Here is a 15012-nt window from a genome sequence, read left to right as displayed (position 1 = left end):
AGTTTGACATGTTCTCCGTCAGCTCTGTATGAAACCCTGAATGAAGACGAGGAGAAAAGACTTTGTTCATGTTTGTTTATTCATGATTTAAAGCTTCAGTTTGTTCACACGTCCCGTCAGTAAAGTCTGTTAAACCGCTCTTGTTCAGTGATTTCATGATCAGATTCACTTCATCCACACAGTCAGTGTGTTGGAGCAGAATCTCAGCTATGTACAAGCAAATAATGAAGCATCTCCTTATTGATTATGATCATGTGAAGTGAAGTCATCAGGAGCAGCGAGAGCCTCCGTGGCTGAACAGACACAGGAAGGAGCGCCGCCTGAAGAAAGTCCAACATTTACAGAACAACAAGAAGGCGTCAAAGTACCGCCCACAGTGTTTGATTGACAGGTTGATCTGTGTGCAGTGAAGAAATGCCACAACAATCAGCTCTCAGCAACAATGATGGAAACACAACAAGTCTGAAGGAATGAAACACACAATTTAACCCACTGACCCTGAAATGACTTCAGACTATTTGAGTTTACTGAACACAGCGGATTCAGAAAACCATCCAAACTGAAGTCCAGCACAGAGCGGCTGAGTGAATGTGGTCTGGACTCTGTGGAGGAGAGTCATGGTGTCAGAGACGCTGTAGAAGGACAGAATACCTGCACTGTGATCCAGGTACACTCCAACTCTGGAGGACCGACGACCTGAGACGGGAGTTTGGACTTTGTTGTGATAAAACTTATAACTGTCTGTGTAACAATCTAACCTCCAAGATTTGTCATTGTATCCAAATCTACATTCATCTGAGTCCCCTGCTCTGCTGATATTCTTGTATGCGACTGCTACATAAACTTCTCCTCTCCTCTCCACCTCCCAGTAACAACGTCCAGTCAGACTCTCTCTACTCAGGACCTGAAGCCACCAAGTGAATCTGTCTGGATGATCAGAATAAGACTGTTGTTGTCTCGTGTATGTTGCTTTTCTGTTCCCCTCAGATAATAACAGCTGTGTGTTTGCTGTGTTTGGATCCAGTGTGATTTCACGTGAATATCTTAAGAAGTCAGCTCTGGTCTTCGGCTCTGGTTGTGGGTTTGACAGTAAAACATCCACTTTCATCACTGTCAGTGAGATGTTGGTCCATGTGTCTTTCAGGACGTCCTGTAGTTTGTCTCTGAGCTCTGACACAGCTGCTGTCACATCCTCAAAGTACTTGAGAGGACGGATGTTGATGCTGGATGAGTGTGTAGACTCACTGAGTGCTGACAGTGAGGGGTAGTTGTGTAGAAACTGGTTGTGATCCTCTGTGTGTGAGAGCTTCTTCAGCTCAGCGTCTTTCCTCTTCAGCTCAGTGATCTCCTGCTCCAGCTTCTCCTGAAGCTCTTTGACTCGACTCACTTCAGTTTCCTGCTGGGATCTGACCTGCTGCTTCACATCAGAGCGTCTTTCCTCCATGAGACGGATCAGCTGGGTGAAGATCTTCTCACTGTGCTCCACTGCTTTATCAGCAGAGCCATTGATGGCCTCCACCTCCTGTTGAAGCAGCTTCACATCTTCCTCTCTGTCCTGGATTCTCTGCTGGATGTTGTGTCGACTCCCCTCCAGCTCTCTCTGCCTCTCAGTCCTCTCTGCTGCAGCTGACACTGTGTCGTGGCCTTTATGTTCGTCCATGGAGCACAAAATACAGATACACTGCTGATCAGTACGGCAGAAAATCTTCATCACCTCATCGTGACGAGAGCAGATGTTCTCCTGGAGCTTCTCTGACGGCTCCACCAGCTTGTGTTTTCCATAAGCAGGGATTTCAAAGTGAGGCTGGATGTGTTTCTCACAGAAAGAAATCATACAGAACAGACAGGACTTGACAGCTCTCAGTTTCCTCCCAGTGCAGACATCACAGGCCACATCTTCAGCTCCAGCATAGCAGAGATCAGCAGCAGCAGCTTGGAGTCCAGTTTTCTTCAGCTGTTCCACTAAAGCTGCTAACATGGTGTTTTTCAGCAGCTCAGGCCTCGGTGTGAAGCTCTTCCTGCACTGAGGGCAGCTGTAGATCCTCCTCTCATCCTCTGTGTCCCAGTGGTCTTTAATACAGTTCTTGCAGTAGCTGTGTCCACAGGGAGTCGTCACCGGATCCTTCAGTAGATCCAAACAGACGGAACAAGAGAAAGTCTCTCGGTCCAGCTGAACTGCTTTCTGCTCCATTTCACCTCTCAGTGTCAACGACCGTCTGAGTTTCACTTCCTGATAACTGCAACTAGTCTGAGCTCTGATCTGAACAGGAAGTGTTTGTGCAGCGAATGAAACCTGTCAGCTCAGTTACGCCCATCCACAGACTGTAGATCTGAAGGGGAGGGAACAAGGAAATCTAGTGACAGAGTGGAGCTGCTGTGTGAGAGGAGGAAGAAGAGGGAGGGCTGATGGAGCTGTGACTCCCTCCAGGACGAGGAGCAGCTCTGTCAACCTGAACTTTGTCTCCTCTTTTACAACAGAGCCTCAGTTAAAACCTGCTCCACTCTTGAAAACATCAAAGTTTGTAGTTGTCAAATATCTCTTGGCTCCTCAGGCTTTGCTGATATTTCTCTGATTCTGTTAAAAACAGCTGACGGACAGTCGGGAGTGATCAAACTGAACTCTCATAAAGATTCAAGCTGCTGTATAATAGTCGTCTCACACAGTTAATGATCAACTTTGAAGCATTCGTGACAAAACAGCTGAGCGTCAGAATCTCATCCTGAGCCAAAGCAGCATTTCAAGCTTCAGACGTGTCGAAACAAATAAGGAGCCTTTATGGTTCAAGGGAATTATTTCTAAACTTATTCACACAGATCAAATTGGATTTGTAAAATGAAGGCAAATTGCAGATACCATGCGTGAGTTATTTCATATAATGTACTTTGCCAACTCATCGGTCACTCTAGCTGTTGTGGTATCGTTGGACATCAAAAAAGTGTTCGACCACATTGAATGGCCCTATCTGTTCAAAACACGGTATGAACTTGGATTTGGTCCCGACTTCATTAAGTATAATTTTGAATCAATTTCATCTTAACCGTGGGACCCAGCAAGGGTGTAATTTGAGCTCTTTGCTGTTTATCTTATTATTAGAACCTCTGGCCATTTCAATCAGAAATAACCATAATATTAAAGGTGTTCCAGCCCCGTAACAGAATTAAATCTAAGTGTTTTTGCAGATGACATATTGTTGACAGTATCTGACCCACCCACCTCTCTTAGATGTATTTTGGACACGGTGGAAGATTTTGGCTCCATTTCAGGTTATAAGGTGAACTGGGACAAATCTGAAGCGCAACCTTTAAATGTTTGCTGCCTTAAATCACAGATTATTGGTTTGCCATTCAAATGGTCTCCTGAGGGAATGTGTTATCTTGGTGTAACTTGGAAATCATTCGAAAAACCTAATTAATGACATCAAGGTACATATGGAAAGGTGTAAAATCCTCCCACTGACTATCTGGGGTTGAATAGACTATAAAAATGAACGTTTTTTTTTTGTTCTCGTTTTCCTTCCCCACTAAATTCATTGATTTATTGTATATGTAACCCAGACTGATCGCCTCTGTATGTGTTTGTTTCATGTTTTTTTGTTGTTGTGGTTGTTCTATCACTTTTACTTTATATGAACTGAAAAATGTATTGGTAACTATGATTAAGTTGATTGTGTCTTATTATCTTTGACTCTCTGGCTGCCAATAAAAATGTAAATGATGAGCTAGTGGAGCACGAGTCCAACCAGATCATTGATTTCTGAATGTTTTATCTTATATTTTATTGCTCTTATTGTTTTATAACATGAAGTCAGGATCATTTTGTATCATGAGTAAAACATATTCTTCTAGTTATGAACTCTCATGTTAGTTTGACATGTTCTCCGTCAGCTCTGTATGAAACCCTGAATGAAGACGAGGAGAAAAGACTTTGTTCATGTTTGTTTATTCATGATTTAAAGCTTCAGTTTGTTCACACGTCCCGTCAGTAAAGTCTGTTAAACCGCTCTTGTTCAGTGATTTCATGATCAGATTCACTTCATCCACACAGTCAGTGTGTTGGAGCAGAATCTCAGCTATGTACAAGCAAATAATGAAGCATCTCCTTATTGATTATGATCATGTGAAGTGAAGTCATCAGGAGCAGCGAGAGCCTCCGTGGCTGAACAGACACAGGAAGGAGCGCCGCCTGAAGAAAGTCCAACATTTACAGAACAACAAGAAGGCGTCAAAGTACCGCCCACAGTGTTTGATTGACAGGTTGATCTGTGTGCAGTGAAGAAATGCCACAACAATCAGCTCTCAGCAACAATGATGGAAACACAACAAGTCTGAAGGAATGAAACACACAATTTAACCCACTGACCCTGAAATGACTTCAGACTATTTGAGTTTACTGAACTCAGCAGAGGATTCAGAATAAACCGAAACTCCAGCACAGAGCGGCTGAGTGAATGTGGTCTGGACTCTGTGGAGGAGAGTCATGGTGTCAGAGACGCTGTAGAAGGACAGAATACCTGCACTGTGATCCAGGTACACTCCAACTCTGGAGGACTGAGGACCTGAGACGGGAGTTTGGACTTTGTTGTGATAAAACTTATAACTGTCTGTGGAACAATCTAACATCCAAGATTTGTCATTGAATCCAAATCCACATTCATCTGAGTCCCCTGCTCTGCTGATATTCTTGTATGCGACTGCTACACCAACTTGTCCTCTCCACTCCACCTCCCAGTAACAACGTCCAGTCAGAGTCTCTCTACTCAGGACCTGCCACCACTCGGTGAATCTGTCTGGATGATCAGAATAAGACTGTTGTTGACTCGTGTGTGTTGCTTTTCTGTTCCCCTCAGATAATAACAGCTGTGTGTTTGCTGTGTTTGGATCCAGTGTGATTTCACGTGAATATCTTAAGAAGTCAGCTCTGGTCTTCGGCTCTGGTTGTGGGTTTGACAGTAAAACATCCACTTTCATCACTGTCAGTGAGATGTTGGTCCATGTGTCTCTCAGGACGTCCTGTAGTTTGTCTCTGAGCTCTGACACAGCTGCTGTCACATCCTCAAAGTTCTTGAGAGGACGGATGTTGATGCTGGATGAGTGTGTAGACTCACTGAGTGCTGACAGTGAGGGGTAGTTGTGTAGAAACTGGTTGTGATCCTCTGTGTGTGAGAGCTTCTTCAGCTCAGCGTCTTTCCTCTTCAGCTCAGTGATCTCCTGCTCCAGCTTCTCCTGAAGCTCTTTGACTCGACTCACTTCAGTTTCCTGCTGGGATCTGACCTGCTGCTTCACATCAGAGCGTCTTTTCTCCATGAGACGGATCAGCTTTCTGAAGATCTTCTCACTGTGCTCCACTGCTTTATCAGCAGAGCCATTGATGGCCTCCACCTCCTGTTGAAGCAGCTTCACTTCTTCCTCTCTGTCCTGGATTCTCTGCTGGATGTTGTGTCGACTCCCCTCCAGCTCTCTCTGCCTCTCAGTCCTCTCTGCTGCAGCTGACACTGTGTCGTGGCCTTTATGTTCGTCCACAGAGCAGAGATAACAGATACACTGCTGATCAGTACGGCAGAACATCTTCATCACCTCATCGTGACGAGAGCAGATGTTCTCCTGGAGCTTCTCTGACGGCTCCATCAGCTTGTGTTTCTTTAAAGGAACTGCTTCATAATGAGGCTGGAGGTGTTTCTCACAGTAAGAGGCTGGACAGGATAAACAGGACTTGACTGCTCTCAGTTTCCTCCCAGTGCAGACATCACAGGCCACATCTTCAGCTCCAGCATAGCAGAGATCAGCAGCAGCAGCTTGGAGTCCAGGCTTCTTCAGCTGCTCCACTAAAGCTGCTAACATGGTGTTTTTCAGCAGCTCAGGCCTCGGTGTGAAGCTCTTCCTGCACTGAGGGCAGCTGTAGATCCTCCTCTCATCCTCTTTGTCCCAGTGGTCTTTAATACAGTTCTTGCAGTAGCTGTGTCCACAGGGAGTCGTCACCGGATCCTTCAGTAGATCCAAACAGACGGAACAAGAGAAAGTCTCTCGGTCCAGCTGAACTGCTTTCTGCGCCATTTTACCTCTCAGTGTCAACGACCGTCTGAGTTTCACTTCCCGATAACTGCAACTAGTCTGAACTCTGACCTGAACAGGAAGTGTTTGTGCAGCGAATGAAACCTGTCAGCTCAGTTACGCCCATCCACAGACTGTAGATCTGAAGGGGAGGGAACAAGGAAATCTAGTGACAGAGTGGAGCTGCTGTGTGAGAGGAGGAAGAAGAGGGAGGGCTGATGGAGCTGTGACTCCCTCCAGGATGAGGAGCAGCTCTGTCAACCTGAACTTTGTCTCCTCTTTTACAACAGAGCCTCAGTTAAAACCTGCTCCACTCTTGAAAACATCAAAGTTTGTAGTTGTCAAATATCTCTTGGCTCCTCAGGCTTTGCTGATATTTCTCTGATTCTGTTCACTTATCTTCTCCTGGTTAAAAACAGCTGAGCGACAGTCGGGAGTGATCAAACTGAACTCTCATAAAGATTCAAGCTGCTGTATAATAGTCGTCTCACACAGTTAATGATCAACTTTGAAGCATTCGTGACAAAACAGCTGAGCGTCAGAATCTCATCCTGAGCCAAAGCAGCATTTCAAGCTTCAGACGTGTCGAAACAAAGCTCATCAGACCAGTTTTTGGTGAACTGTGACGTCATCTGTTGGTTTGAGGACGACCGTTTTTAAGGCTTTTGGCATCACGAGCGCTGCCATCTTGATTTTTAGAACCAGAAGTCACCATATTTGGAAAAGAGGGCGGAGCTGGAGATTGATATGCAAATGTTTTGTCTTTATTTATGTATTTAGTGTGAATGCCGAAGGCATCCCGTACACTTTTTGGCACGCTTCTCCTCCTACAAACTTTGTGCTATTGAAATCATTCAACCATCAAATTGTGCAGCTTTTTTAGGACATCATCGTGTGTACTTTTCTTTTTTTTACCTTTCATAATTTTGGAAATATTAAGCTTTTTATGCAAAATTTTTCCCATTCATCCTTATGGGGATTTTTTCAAATTTCATTCAGCTATAACTTCAGCATACGTTCAGCTATTGAAACCGTTCAGCTTTTTAAGCTCTTTCAGCCTTGTGCTTTTCAGCTTTTCAACTTTTCAACTTTTTCATGAATTCAGCTTTTTATGAAAAAAATTTAACATTGCTCTCCCTGTGCAAGCGTGGGTTTTCACCGGGTACTCCGGCTTCCTCCCACAGTCCAAAAACATACTGAGGTTAATTGATCATTCTAAATTGTCCGTAGGTGTGAATGAGAGTGTGTGAGAGTGTTCGTCTCTATGTGTGGCCCTGCGATGGACTGGCGACCTGTCCAGGGTGTCCCCTGCCTTCGCCCTAAGTCAGCTGGGATAGGCTCCAGCCCCCCCGCGACCCTGCAGAGGATTAAGCGGCGTACATAGAATATGTACAGATGATGGATGGATGGATGGAATTTAACATTGCCACAAATGGGAAAATCTTCAAATCCTCTTCAAAAATCCTCGACTTTCAACCTCTTCTTCTCCCTCATGCTTTGAGCTAGAGACACCACTCCAACTTTAAAAGAGTCACCCAACCTTGAACTATTGGGCTTGTGTTCAGTTTTTAAAGATATTGTACGCTTTTGGACTAATCACAGTTTTAGTTTGAAGAACTTTTAGCCCGTCTTCTGACTTTATAATGGGTGTGTATTGCATCGCCTAGAGTGCGTGACATCATCGCTAGAGTGTAGAGCAGCTGGATCCACTCAAGAAAAAAATTATCTTCAGCTTGATTTAGATCCCAAACCTTTTACTCAACATAGACAATGTATACATAGAAATGTAGGAAAACTTGTTGGCTTTCAGATGATGGTCTCATTTTAGATGTACGAGTTACAGTTTTGGATGTGGAAGCCCTGGAGCAACAAGAAGTGAAGCAGCTGCCCCATAAGCCGCAATGTTAATTTGGAGCCTAAATTTCTAGAGGACAGCAGACGGTACCTGATTTGTCTCTCTCGTTCTTGCCCTCATTTCTCACTTTCCAGTAATAAAAACCAGATGACCGAGATCAGCAATATCTCCTCTCACTCACCATATAGATGTTTTGACCCTAACTATTAACGTTTTTTGTAATATCGCAGGGGTTTGTGAGGCATTTTCCCATTCATTCTTATGGGGACAGTGTGTGTATCTGTAGAATGCGTGTGTATTGCGTCAGCTAGAGTGAGTGACACAATCACCTGATTGGAGAGCAGCTGAAACACTGGAGAGAGAATTCTCTTCAGCTGGATTTGAATCCAGCATCTTTTACTTTACATAGACGATGCAGCCATTTTAAGCTCTTTCTGCCTTTAACTTTCAACTGTTTCAGTGTTTTTTCACCTTTTTAATCTTTTCTGCTTTTAACTTTCCACCGTTCCAGTCTTTTTTCACATTTTTAACCTCTTTCTGCACTCTTGCTCGTGACCTTTTTAGCCTTTTAAGATGTTCATCTTTCTGCCTTTTCAACTCCTTTAAACATTCCGCTTCATGTTCAGCTTTGAAAATGTTCAACTTGTTAAACTCTTTCAGCCCTCTTCAGCTTTTCTGTCTTTCCATCTTTTGAAAATATCCATCTCTCTGCCAGTAGACATGATGTCTACTGAGCTACATGGACAAGGGAGCATGGCCCAAATATAACAAACAAATTATAATAACCGGATGTATGACGGCCAAAAGACTCGTGGCTACTAACTGGAAGGACGCGGACCACCAGAAAAAGGAAGATGGCTGCAAACGTTCCTAGAGACAATTTCTATGGAGGGAGCTGCTGCTAATCTTCTGGAAAGGTGTAATGAGGAACATTGTCTCTTATGGAGAGAAATAATTAACATGATACGCAGGTTACCCTCTTTCCAGACGACCCTGAAAGATCCTGAAGCTTCTGGTTGGGTTTGAGTTCAATCAGCCTGTACACGCCTGCTGTGTAACTGTTTACAGATTGTATCGGCTCCCATTGAGCTGCTGAGATACAGATGATTTCTGTACATCACCACACTGTTTTTTTTTGTTCATCTTTTTGTTCTCGTTTTCCTTCCCCACTAAATTCATTGATTTATTGTATATGTAACCCAGACTGATCGCCTCTGTATGTGTTTGTTTTATGTTTATTTAGGTTTTGCCAGGTTTTTTTGTTGTTGTTGTTTTATCACTTTTACTTTATATGAACTGAAAAATGTATTGGTAACTATGATTAAGTTGATTGTGTCTTATTATCTTTGACTCTCTGGCTGCCAATAAAAATTGAAATGACGAACCAGATCATTGATTTCTGAATGTTTTATCTTATATTTTATTGCTCTTATTGTTTTATAACATGAAGTCAGGATCATTTTGTATCATGAGTAAAACATATTCTTCTAGTTATGAACTCTCATGTTAGTTTGACATGTTCTCCGTCAGCTCTGTATGAAACCCTGAATGAAGACGAGGAGAAAAGACTTTGTTCATGTTTGTTTATTCATGATTTAAAGCTTCAGTTTGTTCACACGTCCCGTCAGTAAAGTCTGTTAAACCGCTCTTGTTCAGTGATTTCATGATCAGATTCACTTCATCCACACAGTCAGTGTGTTGGAGCAGAATCTCAGCTATGTACAAGCAAATAATGAAGCATCTCCTTATTGATTATGATCATGTGAAGTGAAGTCATCAGGAGCAGTGAGAGCCTCCGTGGCTGAACAGACACAGGAAGGAGCGCCGCCTGAACAAAGTCCAACATTTACCGAACAACAAGAAGGCGTCAAAGTACCGCCCACAGTGTTTGATTGACAGGTTGATCTGTGTGCAGTGAAGAAATGCCACAACAATCAGCTCTCAGCAACAATGATGGAAACACAACAAGTCTGAAGGAATGAAACACACAATTTAACCCACTGACCCTGAAATGACTTCAGACTATTTGAGTTTACTGAACTCAGCAGAGGATTCAGAATAAACCGAAACTCCAGCACAGAGCGGCTGAGTGAATGTGGTCTGGACTCTGTGGAGGAGAGTCATGGTGTCAGAGACGCTGTAGAAGGACAGAATACCTGCACTGTGATCCAGGTACACTCCAACTCTGGAGGACTGAGGACCTGAGACGAGAGTTTGGACTTTGTTGTGATAAAACTTATAACTGTCTGTGGAACAATCTAACATCCAAGATTTGTCATTGAATCCAAATCCACATTCATCTGAGTCCCCTGCTCTGCTGATATTCTTGTATGCGACTGCTGCACCAACTTCTCCTCTCCACTCCACCTCCCAGTAACAACGTCCAGTCAGAGTCTCTCTACTCAGGACCTGCCACCACTCGGTGAATCTGTCTGGATGATCAGAATAAGACTGTTGTTGACTCGTGTGTGTTGCTTTTCTGTTCCCCTCAGATAATAACAGCTGTCTGTATGCTGTGTTTGGATCCAGTGTGATTTCACGTGAATATCTTAAGAAGTCAGCTCTGGTCTTCGGCTCTGGTTGTGGGTTTGACAGTAAAACATCCACTTTCATCACTGTCAGTGAGATGTTGGTCCATGTGTCTCTCAGGACGTCCTGTAGTTTGTCTCTGAGCTCTGACACAGCTGCTGTCACATCCTCAAAGTTCTTGAGAGGACGGATGTTGATGCTGGATGAGTGTGTAGACTCACTGAGTGCTGACAGTGAGGGGTAGTTGTGTAGAAACTGGTTGTGATCCTCTGTGTGTGAGAGCTTCTTCAGCTCAGCGTCTTTCCTCTTCAGCTCAGTGATCTCCTGCTCCAGCTTCTCCTGAAGCTCTTTGACTCGACTCACTTCAGTTTCCTGCTGGGATCTGACCTGCTGCTTCACATCAGAGCGTCTTTTCTCCATGAGACGGATCAGCTTTCTGAAGATCTTCTCACTGTGCTCCACTGCTTTATCAGCAGAGCCATTGATGGCCTCCACCTCCTGTTGAAGCAGCTTCACATCTTCCTCTCTGTCCTGGATTCTCTGCTGGATGTTGTGTCGACTCCCCTCCAGCTCTCTCTGCCTCTCAGTCCTCTCTGCTGCAGCTGACACTGTGTCGTGGCCTTTATGTTCGTCCACAGAGCAGAGATAACAGATACACTGCTGATCAGTACGGCAGAACATCTTCATCACCTCATCGTGACGAGAGCAGATGTTCTCCTGGAGCTTCTCTGACGGCTCCATCAGCTTGTGTTTCTTTAAAGGAACTGCTTCATAATGAGGCTGGAGGTGTTTCTCACAGTAAGAGGCTGGACAGGATAAACAGGACTTGACTGCTCTCAGTTTCCTCCCAGTGCAGACATCACAGGCCACATCTTCAGCTCCAGCATAGCAGTGATCAGCAGGAGCAGCTTGGAGTCCAGGCTTCTTCAGCTGCTCCACTAAAGCTGCTAACATGGTGTTTTTCAGCAGCTCAGGCCTCGGTGTGAAGCTCTTCCTGCACTGAGGGCAGCTGTAGATCCTCCTCTCATCCTCTTTGTCCCAGTGGTCTTTAATACAGTTCTTGCAGTAGCTGTGTCCACAGGGAGTCGTCACCGGATCCTTCAGTAGATCCAAACAGACGGAACAAGAGAAAGTCTCTCGGTCCAGCTGAACTGCTTTCTGCGCCATTTTACCTCTCAGTGTCAACGACCGTCTGAGTTTCACTTCCCGATAACTGCAACTAGTCTGAACTCTGACCTGAACAGGAAGTGTTTGTGCAGCGAATGAAACCTGTCAGCTCAGTTACGCCCATCCACAGACTGTAGATCTGAAGGGGAGGGAACAAGGAAATCTAGTGACAGAGTGGAGCTGCTGTGTGAGAGGAGGAAGAAGAGGGAGGGCTGATGGAGCTGTGACTCCCTCCAGGACGAGGAGCAGCTCTGTCAACCTGAACTTTGTCTCCTCTTTTACAACAGAGCCTCAGTTAAAACCTGCTCCACTCTTGAAAACATCAAAGTTTGTAGTTGTCAAATATCTCTTGGCTCCTCAGGCTTTGCTGATATTTCTCTGATTCTGTTCACTTATCTTCTCCTGGTTAAAAACAGCTGAGCGACAGTCGGGAGTGATCAAACTGAACTCTCATAAAGATTCAAGCTGCTGTATAATAGTCGTCTCACACAGTTAATGATCAACTTTGAAGCATTCGTGACAAAACAGCTGAGCGTCAGAATCTCATCCTGAGCCAAAGCAGCATTTCAAGCTTCAGACGTGTCGAAACAAAGCTCATCAGACCAGTTTTTGGTGAACTGTGACGTCATCTGTTGGTTTGAGGACGACCGTTTTTAAGGCTTTTGGCATCACGAGCGCTGCCATCTTGATTTTTAGAACCAGAAGTCACCATATTTGGAAAAGAGGGCGGAGCTGGAGATTGATATGCAAATGTTTTGTCTTTATTTATGTATTTAGTGTGAATGCCGAAGGCATCCCGTACACTTTTTGGCACGCTTCTCCTCCTACAAACTTTGTGCTATTGAAATCATTCAACCATCAAATTGTGCAGCTTTTTTAGGACATCATCGTGTGTACTTTTCTTTTTTTTACCTTTCATAATTTTGGAAATATTAAGCTTTTTATGCAAAATTTTTCCCATTCATCCTTATGGGGATTTTTTCAAATTTCATTCAGCTATAACTTCAGCATACGTTCAGCTATTGAAACCGTTCAGCTTTTTAAGCTCTTTCAGCCTTGTGCTTTTCAGCTTTTCAACTTTTCAACTTTTTCATGAATTCAGCTTTTTATGAAAAAAATTTAACATTGCTCTCCCTGTGCAAGCGTGGGTTTTCACCGGGTACTCCGGCTTCCTCCCACAGTCCAAAAACATACTGAGGTTAATTGATCATTCTAAATTGTCCGTAGGTGTGAATGAGAGTGTGTGAGAGTGTTTGTCTCTATGTGTGGCCCTGCGATGGACTGGCGACCTGTCCAGGGTGTCCCCTGCCTTCGCCCTAAGTCAGCTGGGATAGGCTCCAGCCCCCCCGCGACCCTGCAGAGGATTAAGCGGCGTACATAGAATATGTACAGATGATGGATGGATGGATGGAATTTAACATTGCCACAAATGGGAAAATCTTCAAATCCTCTTCAAAAATCCTCGACTTTCAACCTCTTCTTCTCCCTCATGCTTTGAGCTAGAGACACCACTCCAACTTTAAAAGAGTCACCCAACCTTGAACTATTGGGCTTGTATTCAGTTTTTAAAGATATTGTACGATTTTGGACTAATCACAGTTTTAGTTTGAAGAACTTTTAGCCCGTCTTCTGACTTTATAATGGGTGTGTATTGCATCGCCTAGAGTGCGTGACATCATCGCTAGAGTGTAGAGCAGCTGGATCCACTCAAGAAAAAAATTATCTTCAGCTTGATTTAGATCCCAAACCTTTTACTCAACATAGACAATGTATACATAGAAATGTAGGAAAACTTTTTGGCTTTCAGATGATGGTCTCATTTTAGATGTACGAGTTACAGTTTTGGATGTGGAAGCCCTGGAGCAACAAGAAGTGAAGCAGCTGCCCCATAAGCCGCAATGTTAATTTGGAGCCTAAATTTCTAGAGGACAGCAGACGGTACCTGATTTGTCTCTCTCGTTCTTGCCCTCATTTCTCACTTTCCAGTAATAAAAACCAGATGACCGAGATCAGCAATATCTCCTCTCACTCACCATATAGATGTTTTGACCCTAACTATTAACGTTTTTTGTAATATCGCAGGGTTTTGTGAGGCATTTTCCCATTCATTCTTATGGGGACAGTGTGTGTATCTGTAGAATGCGTGTGTATTGCGTCAGCTAGAGTGAGTGACACAATCACCTGATTGGAGAGCAGCTGAAACACTGGAGAGAGAATTCTCTTCAGCCGGATTTGAATCCAGCATCTTTTACTTTACATAGACGATGCAGCCATTTTAAGCTCTTTCTGCCTTTAACTTTCAACTGTTTCAGTGTTTTTTCACCTTTTTAATCTTTTCTGCTTTTAACTTTCCACCGTTCCAGTCTTTTTTCACATTTTTAACCTCTTTCTGCACTCTTGCTCGTGACCTTTTTAGCCTTTTAAGATGTTCATCTTTCTGCCTTTTCAACTCCTTTAAACATTCCGCTTCATGTTCAGCTTTGAAAATGTTCAACTTGTTAAACTCTTTCAGCCCTCTTCAGCTTTTCTGTCTTTCCATCTTTTGAAAATATCCATCTCTCTGCCAGTAGACATGATGTCTACTGAGCTACATGGACAAGGGAGCATGGCCCAAATATAACAAACAAATTATAATAACCGGATGTATGACGGCCAAAAGACTCGTGGCTACTAACTGGAAGGACGCGGACCACCAGAAAAAGGAAGATGGCTGCAAACGTTCCTAGAGACAATTTCTATGGAGGGAGCTGCTGCTAATCCTCTGGAAAGGTGTAATGAGGAACATTGTCTCTTATGGAGAGAAATAATTAACATGATACGCAGGTTACCCTCTTTCCAGACGACCCTGAAAGATCCTGAAGCTTCTGGTTGGGTTTGAGTTCAGTCAGCCTGTACACGCCTGCTGTGTAACTGTTTACAGATTGTATCGGCTCCCATTGAGCTGCTGAGATACAGATGATTTCTGTACATCACCACACTGTTTTTTTTTGTTCATCTTTTTGTTCTCGTTTTCCTTCCCCACTAAATTCATTGATTTATTGTATATGTAACCCAGACTGATCGCCTCTGTATGTGTTTGTTTTATGTTTATTTAGGTTTTGCCAGGTTTTTTTGTTGTTGTTGTTTTATCACTTTTACTTTATATGAACTGAAAAATGTATTGGTAACTATGATTAAGTTGATTGTGTCTTATTATCTTTGACTCTCTGGCTGCCAATAAAAATTGAAATGACGAACCAGATCATTGATTTCTGAATGTTTTATCTTATATTTTATTGCTCTTATTGTTTTATAACATGAAGTCAGGATCATTTTGTATCATGAGTAAAACATATTCTTCTAGTTATGAACTCTCATGTTAGTTTGACATGTTCTCCGTCAGCTCTGTATGAAACCCTGAATGAAGACGAGGA

General features: G+C 43.5%; 3 protein-coding genes across 3 annotated transcripts; all 3 read right to left on the bottom strand.

Annotated features, from left to right (window-relative positions):
* Positions 1 to 60: 60 nt before the first annotated feature.
* LOC119019282 (tripartite motif-containing protein 16-like) lies at positions 61 to 2607 on the bottom strand. The gene has a single exon (XM_037097736.1). The coding sequence runs from the start codon at positions 2189 to 2191 to the stop codon at positions 515 to 517; it is 1677 nt and encodes a 558-aa protein (XP_036953631.1). The 5' UTR covers positions 2192 to 2607; the 3' UTR covers positions 61 to 514.
* A 1316-nt stretch (positions 2608 to 3923) lies between these two features.
* Positions 3924 to 6225, bottom strand: LOC119019283 (tripartite motif-containing protein 16-like). Its single transcript, XM_037097737.1, has one exon. The coding sequence runs from the start codon at positions 6049 to 6051 to the stop codon at positions 4378 to 4380; it is 1674 nt and encodes a 557-aa protein (XP_036953632.1). The 5' UTR covers positions 6052 to 6225; the 3' UTR covers positions 3924 to 4377.
* A 3246-nt stretch (positions 6226 to 9471) lies between these two features.
* On the bottom strand, positions 9472 to 11915 carry LOC119019284 (tripartite motif-containing protein 16-like). The gene has a single exon (XM_037097738.1). It carries the CDS (start codon positions 11597 to 11599, stop codon positions 9926 to 9928), a length of 1674 nt encoding a protein of 557 aa, XP_036953633.1. The 5' UTR covers positions 11600 to 11915; the 3' UTR covers positions 9472 to 9925.
* Positions 11916 to 15012: the final 3097 nt, after the last annotated feature.

This window comes from Acanthopagrus latus, chromosome 5, assembly GCF_904848185.1.
Source record: "Acanthopagrus latus isolate v.2019 chromosome 5, fAcaLat1.1, whole genome shotgun sequence".
In the NCBI taxonomy this organism is placed as follows: domain Eukaryota; kingdom Metazoa; phylum Chordata; class Actinopteri; order Spariformes; family Sparidae; genus Acanthopagrus; species Acanthopagrus latus.
This window is presented reverse-complemented; position numbering and strand designations above follow the sequence as displayed.

Coding starts and splice junctions, on each gene's coding strand:
- LOC119019282 (XM_037097736.1), bottom strand. CDS start 2,191: ATGGAGCAGAAAGCAGTTCAGCTGGACCGAGAGACTTTCTCTTGTTCC.
- LOC119019283 (XM_037097737.1), bottom strand. CDS start 6,051: ATGGCGCAGAAAGCAGTTCAGCTGGACCGAGAGACTTTCTCTTGTTCC.
- LOC119019284 (XM_037097738.1), bottom strand. CDS start 11,599: ATGGCGCAGAAAGCAGTTCAGCTGGACCGAGAGACTTTCTCTTGTTCC.